The 9,554-nt window shown below is 49.4% G+C and overlaps 1 protein-coding gene across 2 annotated transcripts in view; it reads left to right on the top strand.

Moving 5' to 3' along the window:
- LOC102862115 (cytochrome P450 2A13-like) overlaps positions 1–8,169 on the top strand; it is an 8,672-nt gene extending 503 nt beyond the window's left edge. The window contains exons 2-9 of one of the 2 annotated variants that reach the window (XM_006900908.1): positions 370–532; positions 2,375–2,524; positions 2,741–2,901; positions 4,206–4,382; positions 5,515–5,656; positions 6,572–6,759; positions 7,341–7,482; positions 7,988–8,169. In XM_006900908.1, the coding sequence (XP_006900970.1) occupies positions 370–532; positions 2,375–2,524; positions 2,741–2,901; positions 4,206–4,382; positions 5,515–5,656; positions 6,572–6,759; positions 7,341–7,482; positions 7,988–8,169 (1,305 nt within the window). The remainder of the gene's footprint in view (positions 1–369; positions 533–2,374; positions 2,525–2,740; positions 2,902–4,205; positions 4,383–5,514; positions 5,657–6,571; positions 6,760–7,340; positions 7,483–7,987) is intronic. The other variant, XM_006900909.1, reaches the window with a different exon arrangement.
- Positions 8,170–9,554: the final 1,385 nt, after the last annotated feature.

Below are 9,554 nucleotides of genomic sequence, written 5' to 3'. Positions count from 1 at the left end.
TCTGTAATGATCCTGATGTCTGTCTGGCGACAAAGGAAGACGTGGGGGAAGCTCCCCCCGGGGCCCACTCCACTGCCCTTCATCGGGAACTACCTACAGCTGAACACAGAGCAGATGTACAATTCCCTCATGAAGGTATCAGGAGGCAGGGTGACAGGTGGGATGGGGCTGGGAATGGGGGAAGACTGAGGTAGAGGACTGACCAGATTGAACCCAAATCCTAAAACAGCTGAGCTTTAAAGGTTCAGCAGCAGGAGACCATATAAGACAAATCATGCCTTAGGATGGTCAGCCACTTGATTTACCAGAACTTGAGGGCAATGGACCCTGGGTACACTCCCTCTAACCCATGCCACCCGTTCCCCTCAGCTCAGAGAGCGCTATGGTCCTGTGTTCACCATCCACCTGGGGACCCGGCGGATCGTGGTGCTGTGCGGATATGATGCTGTAAAAGAGGCTCTGGTGGACCAGGCTGAAGAATTCAGTGGGCGAGGCGAACAAGCCACCTTCAACTGGCTCTTCAAAGACTATGGTGAGGGGTCCCGAGTGGGGGATGTGGTCAGGCAGGCTGGACGACTTCAGTGTCCCTAGCCTTCTCCCTTTGACTCACTTGTTCTCGGCAGTCTACAGCAGACTCTTCCCTCAGGTCCTCTCCTTCCCATCCCTCCTCACTGTAAACTCTTCCTGGTCTGTCTCTAACCCATCTTAGACCTCCTGTGGCTCCATTTCTCTGCCTTTATCTCTCCGATTCTCACAAGATGGCTCATCTTTCTAGTGTGCTATTAATTACACAATGTTGTTTCGTTGTTGTTGTTGTGTGCCACCATGTCAGAATCACCTATACTCACTGACCCTCCAGCAGGTTTTCAGAGACAGTAAATTGCACAGGAGGAGATTATCCAATAAACAAGCTTTATTGTGTTTACTAATCTGAAGGCAGCAATTTCACTATTTCCTCTCCTCCCACCAGATTGAAGATTCTGCTATTTGGGATGGTGGAGATCTGTCTCTCTCCCAAAGCACCAGCATCTTCTCACAGAATCAAAGCTTCTTTTCAAATTTACAGTCACTGACAGGGGTGCGTACCCAGTAAGCCAGAAGGCCTCGGCCTTGTTTGTGTTTACTTACTATCCTATGATGACCTAGTCACCACACATCAGTAAAAACAGCTTGCTATAGATCAGTAAAAACGGTTCCCAACAGATTTTCTTGGCATTTGCTTGGGAGCCCTGGACTTCTGTAAAATCTCTTTCTCATTTTCTGCTTTGGCACTTCCTAGTGTTGAGGGAGCTCTAATAGTCTAGTGACAAGGGAACTCTGGTGGCCTAGTGGCAAGAAGCTGCGCTACAATCCCGAAGACCCGCGGTTCTAATCCTCCAGCTGCTCCACAGAAGCAAGATGGGCAATCTCCTCCCCTGCACTTAATTGCCTCTGAAAATCTGCTAGAGGATCAGCAGTGAATGGCGCACAACAACAATAACCTAGTGGGTAAAGGCAGGTGGTTTAAATCCCATCACTTGTTTTTAGGGACAAAGAAAAGGACCCTCTTCCCATGCGATTTACAGCCTCTGAAAAGCCTCTGTAGGCTCAGCTACAAGTCAGTTCTGACCCAAGGGCACCTAACAACAATGACAGTGTTTTTTCTACGGCTGACTCTCTAACCCTTCTCTGTTTTAGGATTTTACACTCATCTGTCTTATGATCTTACACTATTTCTTGTTTGTTTGTTTGTTTGTACCGTCAAGTCGGATCCAACTGGCACAAGAAGAGATTGCTCCTCCTACACCACCTGAGCACCTAGTGGATTCGAACTGCGCGCCTTCGGGATTGCAGCGCAGCTTCTTGTCCCTAGGCCACTAGAGCTCCCTGATCTAACACTATTTCTACCTCAAAACCCCTGTGGCTTTGTGTCCTGGTAGCAATGTCCAGACCTCGGCTCTATTTTTCCTCTCTCTCCGTTTTTCCTCTCTTCTCCAGCTCAGTTGCACAAGTCTCTAGCAATTCCTCTCTCAGTCTCTCAGCTCTCCACGTAATTCTCCTTTTCCTCCTCCTCCAGATCGATCTCGAGATCTTTCTCTCTCTCTCTTCCCTACGCCTACCCCATCCCCACTCCGACCCCTACTCCCCCTCCTCCTATCCCCCTCCCCGCCACCCCGCATTCTGCTTATCTCCTCTATCTCTTCTTCGTTTGGCTCTCCTCGTTCTGTGCTTCCGACCTCTGACGAGCTGAGCGCTCCTGCTCACGCTCCGTCTAGCTCTTTCGTGGCTCTGAGTCCTTCTCACCTCGTCCTCTGACCCTCCTCCCCCCCAGGTTGATCTCTTGCCCACCCCGCCCTTCTCTGACCTCTGCACCGCTCTGCACCTCCCTCCCCAGGCGTGGTGTTCAGCAGCGGCGAGCGCGCCAAGCAGCTGCGGCGCTTCTCCATCGCCACCCTGCGGGACTTCGGCGTAGGCAAGCGCGGCATCGAGGAGCGCATCCAGGAGGAGGCGGGCTTCCTCATCGAGGCCTTCCGGGGCACACACGGTGAGCCGAGACCCCGGGGCGGAGGGGAGGGCGACGGAGAGAGGAACACCCTGCAAGCGGGACCCCTGATCTCGGCCCCCAGCAGGGCTCCGGGCAGGTTTCAGGATCTGAGCACTTCACTGCCCCGCTCCTGGAATTCTCTGACTGGCTTCAGACTCCTCACTGACATTCACTCTCCCCAATCTTCGTCTCTCCTTGTCCCTGCGCCTCTTCCAGGGGCCTTCATCGACCCCACCTACTTCCTGAGCCGCACTGTCTCCAATGTCATTAGCTCCATCGTCTTCGGGGACCGCTTTGACTATGAGGACAAAGAGTTCCTGTCACTCCTGCGTATGATGCTGGGAAGCTTCCAGTTCACAGCTACTTCCACGGGACAGGTACCCCGGCTCAGCCTGGCCTGCCTTAACCCGCCAACTCACACACAAGCAGGAGCCCCAAACTTCTCTCCAAGGAAGGGTCCGCCCTGGGCAGTTGAACAGTGGTACTAGCGTACAGAAGAGCCCAGTCTTCAGTCTCCAAGGACACCTGAGTATCTCAGCAAGTGCCTGAAAAGGCCTGCCTGCAGGCAAAATACATGCCCTCCGCACAGGTCCAAAATCTGAGCCCAACTCACCTTAGTAGCTTAATGGGGCTCCCTCACCAGCCCACTTCTAAAGTACCCCAACACTTGAAAATGTTGTTGTAAGGTGCCCTCAACTGATCTATGACTCAGTGCAACCCTATGAACCAAGAGCTGAACCTTGCCCAATCCTGCACTATCCCCTAGGTCTCCACTATCTCTTCAGTCGCTGCCGTGTGGGTACATCTTGTTAAGGGTCTTCCCCCCTTTCTCTGACTCTGCACCTTTCCCAGCATGATGTCCTGACAACATGCTCAAAGTATGTGAAACCAAATTTCACCATCCTTGCCTCCAAGAAGCACTCTGGCTACACTTTCTCCAGGACATAGCTGTTCTCTTGGTAGTCCATGAGATATTCAGCACTCCTATCCAACACAATTCAAAGGCATTGATTCTTCTTCTGTCATCCTTATTCACTGTCCATCTCTCATCTCTAGGGCTGCAAAATATAGCCCAAACCCTGACATGTTTACAAGGGTCCCCCGTTGAGCCCACCAGAGTATCCCAATAGTTCCTCCTACCCAGCCTACCTAAATATCTGAACACTCCAACAGGGACCCCAACCAAGACTCCTACAAACCTGGACAGAATTTTCCTCAAACTCCTAAGTAAGTGTCCCCCAAATCCAGTCCACTTGAGTATCCACAAAGATGTACCCTCTGCAGCCCATTTTAAAGAGCTGAACACCTGAATAGGGCCCCCCAAAAAAACAGCTCTACTTTAATACCTGAACAGCTGCACAGAAGCTCCCAGTCTTAAATGTTTAAATATTAATTTGGACAAGTGTTCCCAGTCTAGTCCATCTGAGTGTCTGCACACCTGGACTGATATCTCCTAAGCCATTCTCATTTGAACATTAAACATCTGGATCTCCTGGACCCCAATTCATCTCATGTACACATGTGGACAGGTACTCACACCCTGAGCCCACCTGATAACTTAGATCTGTGCTTCCATTCAGTCACCTAAACCTGGGCACGTGGGAACTCCTGACCCATCAGATCCCACCCACTGACTAATGTCCTTTCTGTCCTGTCTTCTGTCCTATTCTCCTTGCCACAGCTCTATGAGATGTTTGCCCCAATGATGAAGCATCTCCCAGGGCCACAGCAACAGGCCTTTAAAGAGCTGCAGGGACTCGAAGATTTCATAGTCAAGAAGGTGGAGCAGAACCAACGCACACTGGACCCCAACTCCCCACGGAACTTCATTGACTCCTTCCTCATCCGCATGCTAGAGGTGTGTGTGGCCAGCAGCCCATGCAAGGAATGATGGTGTTGTTTTCTAAAGCCAGGCAGCAGGAAATCAGGCTGGGCCCATTCCGATTAGCCCCTTATCGTAGTAATTCCCCTAATTTGATTATAATTAAACATCACCATCCTGTCCCATTGGCTGCATCCTCTACCCATGACAGGGTCTTTGCATTTGAATCATAATTGTGCACTTTTGTTGCACTACCAGGTTTGCTGGCTGGTACCAGTGTTTACACACTGGGCTACTAACCAAAAGATCCGTGGTTCAGATCTATCCAGAGGCCCTTGAGAAGACAGACCTAGTGATCTACTTCTGAAAGGTCACAGCCATGAAAGCCCCTATGGTGGGCAGTTCTATGATTGCAGTGAGTTGGAATTGACTCAATGGCAACTGGGGGGGGGGGTATGCACTGTTGGACTCCTTGAAGGACATCCTCATGTGACTCTGATTTTACAAATAAACTGGGGTGCAAAGAGTCTAGAAGCCTGCCTGAGCTCACACAGGAAGTGGCAAAGTGGCAGTGCCTAGCTCAAGCCCCGGTCTCCTGCCCCCTGCGGCTGGTGCTCTTAGCTGCCATGCTCTCTTACCTTCTGCACGCCGGTTAGCAGGCACACCTGTGTGGCCAGGTGGCCTGGTTTACTATTCGGCAATGGAGGGTCCCCACCTCCATGTAGATAGCAGTCTCCCATCTGTGTAAGAACGAGATAGTGCTTTACAGAGTCTACAGTTCAAGGTAAACAGATCAAAGGAACAGAGTCCTCCACATTAAGCTTCAGGATCCACAGCAGATGTGGGGAACTCAGAAGTCATTATCTATCTGTCCCTCCTTCTTAGCTCTCCCTTTCTATCCTTCCCTAACTATCCCTATCTATCTATCACCATGAATAGTGATAATTAAAGGGTGGGCAAAAAGCTAGGTGTGAGAAAAGTACAGGTGCCAAGCCAAAAGATCTTAGGGACTAGAGGAAGCTGCCATGTCTGGGGTTTCTATTCCTACTTGTGTCTAAAGAAAAGCTGACTTAGGGCATCTAAGAGAGGTAAGTGCATAGGGAAAGCCCTCAGTAGGGTCCTGCAGGGGTGGTGAGTGGGTTTGAGCTGAAGCCTCCTCCCCCCACAGGAGAAGAAGAACCCCAACACGGAGTTCTACATGAAGAACCTGGTGCTGACCACGCTGAACCTCTTCTTTGCGGGCACTGAGACCGTCAGCACGACCTTGCGTTACGGCTTCCTGCTGCTCATGAAGCATCCAGACGTGGAGGGTGAGGCTGGAGGGAGCGTTGTCTCTGACTCACAAATTCCCAGATTCCTCAGGACCCCCCTGCTAACCAAAGACAAGTTGATACTATGCTGATAGAAACCAGTCAAGTTTTAACAGCTGTCAAAATATTGAAAATGGCTAGAATGCCAGGTCCTCTGCTCAGTCCACAGGGTACCCACTGCCCTCTCTCCAGCAATATGTATTCACTGGATTCAACAATTCCTCCGAATGGGTGGCTTAGTGGGTAAGGACTTGTGCTGCCACCCCACAGGGTGGTGGTGGTGGTGGTTGGGTGCCGTTGAGTCAGAACAACCCATAGCTCACCCTCCAGTGGGTTTTCTGAGGCAGTAATTGCGTGGAGATTTCCAAGACTTCTCCCATGGAGCAGCTGGTGGATTTGAACCACATGCTTTCTGGATTACAGTATAACTTCACCACTAGGCCATTGCCCCCTAACTCAAAGGATGGGCAGTTCAAATCCACCAGCTATTCTGCTGGAGAAAGATGGGCAGTCTTCTCCCATGCAATTTACAGCCGTTGAAAATCCACTAGAGAGTCAGCTATGAGTTGGTTCCAACTAAATGACAATAAGTTTGAGTTCTGACCTCCATGTGAGAGGTAGCCTGGGTGGCACTAACAATTAAGCGTTTGACTATTAGCTGAATGGATGGTGGTTTGAACTCATCCAGATGAACTGGGAAGATGGGTGTGGTGAGCTACTTCCAAAAGGCCAAGGCCTTGAGAACCCTATGGGGGCAGTTATGCTCTGTACGCAGGGGGTTGCCACATGTTGAAATTAATAGCACAGCGAGTAACCATGACGGCAGTGTCTGTGTTATATCATGTCAAATGTTTCCATTATCATCTCTATCTTGAGGCCTTCCTAGATCTAAATGAATCCTCCCTTCTCCATCAGCCAAGCTGCATGAAGAGATTGACCGGGTGATTGGCAAGAACCGTCAGCCTAAGTTTGAGGACCGGGCCAAGATGCCCTACACAGAGGCAGTGATCCACGAGATACAAAGATTTGGAGATATGATCCCCATGGGCGTGTCCCGCAGGGTCACCAAGGACACCAAATTCCGGGACTTCCTCATCCCTAAGGTGCTGCCCCCACTCAGCCCACAGACACCCTGCCAAGCCTGTGACCCCTACTCCCTGGAATCTTTCCAGTCTATGCCCCATTCTGTCATTCAAAGACTTCCTCAACCACCTTCAACTTTTCCACTCAGGAACTCTAATCCCTATATTCTCAAACTTCTTGTCTCAGGAGACATGAACTCAAGGTATTCCTACACTTTGTGCCTTAGGAGACATGAACCCACACTCCCAATCCTCCTATCTGAAAAGGCACCCCATGGCTCCACAAGTTTCCATTCTCAAGTGGCATGAACCTGCTGTTCTCCAAGCTTTCTATCTGAAGGAACATGAGCCTATTTCTCCAGAGCCTTAGGAGATAGAATCCACATCTTCAAACTTTGTCTCAGTAAAGCTGAACCACCAAACATCCTCTTCTGAGTATCTCCACTCCCAGCCCTTGTTTCTCCTCACTCCCTAATTCTTCTTCCAACTCCCATCCACCACCTTATCAAACCCCTACCTTATTAAACTACCTATCTATCTATCTATCTATCTATCTATCTATCATCCCATCTTATCAAATCTCCCTTCCTCCTCCCCACCAGGGCACTGAAGTATTCCCCATGCTGGGTTCTGTGCTAAGAGACACCAAATTCTACTCCAAACCCAACGATTTCTACCCCCAGCACTTCCTGGATGAGAAAGGGCAATTCAAGAAGAACGATGCCTTTGTGCCCTTCTCTATTGGTAAGACCCCTGTCACATCACTGTACATGCAGCCAGGGCTGCCCTCACCCCAGTCACTTTCTAGTACTTTCTCCAGCCTGAAGATCCTCTTAGAAGCTACCCTTGAGCCACCTTTGCATCCTTTATTAAGATCAAGTACAAAGCATCTGCAGCCAGGCAAAAAAGGAAGGGCTGACACTATTTCTAGACATGTGGGAAGGCAAGGTCTAGAGTGAGAAGTCTTTCTGTGGTCACACAACAAAGACTCCAGATTCCTAAGAAGGAGATGGCCGGGTAGCAGCCATATTTGGGAGGAAGGAGCATCTATCTAAGTGCCTATTCCTATACACTGGCAGGAGTCACTCCTATCTCATCCTCATGGAAAACTGAGTCACAGAAAGGCCTAGAACTTCCCCAGAAATTTTCTTGAATCACAACAGCTAGTCCTCCCCTCTGGGAGGCAGTAGTGGGGGGAGGTGCCAGTGACTATCGCCTCACTTCCCGCTCTCTCGCCTCCTCTCTCCAGGCAAGCGGTACTGTTTTGGCGAAGGCTTGGCCAGAATGGAACTCTTTCTCTTCCTTACCAACATTCTGCAGAACTTCTCCTTCAAGTCCCCGCAGTCTCCCAAGGACATCGATGTGTCCCCCAAACATGTGGGCTTTGCCACCATCCCACGCACCTACACCATGAGCTTCCAGCCCCGCTGAGCAAGCCCCCGTGCCTGGGCAGTGCAGGGGAGCAGATGGGGAGTAATGGGGTGGGCTGACAGCCCCAGATGAAGTGAAAATGGGAGGGGGCTGAGGGAAAAGCAAAGTGGTTGTTGGATCCGAGAAAAGAAGAAACGCAATGAGTTCTGTTTACTTTCAAAAGGTAGATCATTCAGAGAGGAGGTGGGAGAAGAAAAACCTTACAGCGATGTTGTGCGTAATACGTTGTGAATAATAATAGCCATTATTTTATTAAGCAAGTATTCTGTCTCCTCAATTCTAAAAATTTTACATACTCATGACACTTCCAAAGTTCGCTACGCTACGCTGTAGAGAACAATGTTTATACCCATTTTATAGGTAGTGCAGCTGAGGTTCCAAAAGTATCTGAGGTCGAATAGAACACAAATACTTAAACCCAGATCTCTGCGGCAATACCTAGACTTAACCTACAATCTTTAAGGTAGATTCTAAAAGCCTTTCTAAATAACACAACAACTTAAACAATCTCAACAGCTCTACTATGGGCAGCTATCCTGGCTTCACTACCCTGTTGTCCACTCACAACCATCCTTGGATGTCTGTGCCTCTCACCAAGGAAGGCTGCTGTGTCCTGTTCAGAATTGTATGGGAGAAAAGGAATCAGATCCCTTAATGAGGTGGGTGGGGACAGAAAGACTTTTCAGGAAATGTGGGAGAACTTGGGATCATGGGGTGGTGCATTCCTTTCCTTTCAGCTGGGTTGACAGCAAATAACATCATATGACAACTCATATCCATCCATGTACACATGTCTGTAAAGTTTCCTAGAAGCCTTGACTCACATAATCTTAGGATTTTTGGAGTAACAATCTGTCAAATGTTAGAATTGCAGCTCTTGCTGCTGCTGTTGTTGTGTACTGTTGAGTTGGAACCAACCCATAGCCGACCCTCAGGCAGGTTTTCAGAGACAGTTAATTGAACAAGAGGAGATTGCCCATCCTTCTCCCCCAGAGCAGCTGAATTCGAACTGTATGCCTTCGGGAACGCAGCACAACTTACCACGAGGCAAACGTAGCTTCCTATTGTTGCTATTGTTAGGTGCCATCAAGTGGACTCTGATTCATAGCGATCCTTTGGCCAACAGATCTAAACTTGCCCTATCTTGCACCATCCTAACCATCTCTGATATGCTCAAGTCCATTGTTACAATCACTGTGTCGATCCATCTTGTTGAGGATCTTCCTCTTTATGTCCTTCTGTCTTTTTCCAAGGGCTCCTGACAACATGCCCAAAGTCTGTGAGACAAAATTTCACCATCCTTGCCTCTAAGGAACACTCTTGGCTGCACTTCCTCCAAGACAGACGTGTTTATTCTTTTGGCAGTCCACGGGATATTCCAAAGT

This window comes from Elephantulus edwardii, unplaced genomic scaffold, assembly GCF_000299155.1.
Source record: "Elephantulus edwardii isolate Elephantulus edwardi_28Jun2011 unplaced genomic scaffold, EleEdw1.0 scaffold00302, whole genome shotgun sequence".
Lineage (NCBI taxonomy): Eukaryota > Metazoa > Chordata > Mammalia > Macroscelidea > Macroscelididae > Elephantulus > Elephantulus edwardii.
Note: the sequence above shows the minus strand (reverse complement) of the source record. Positions and strands in the feature narration are given on the sequence as shown.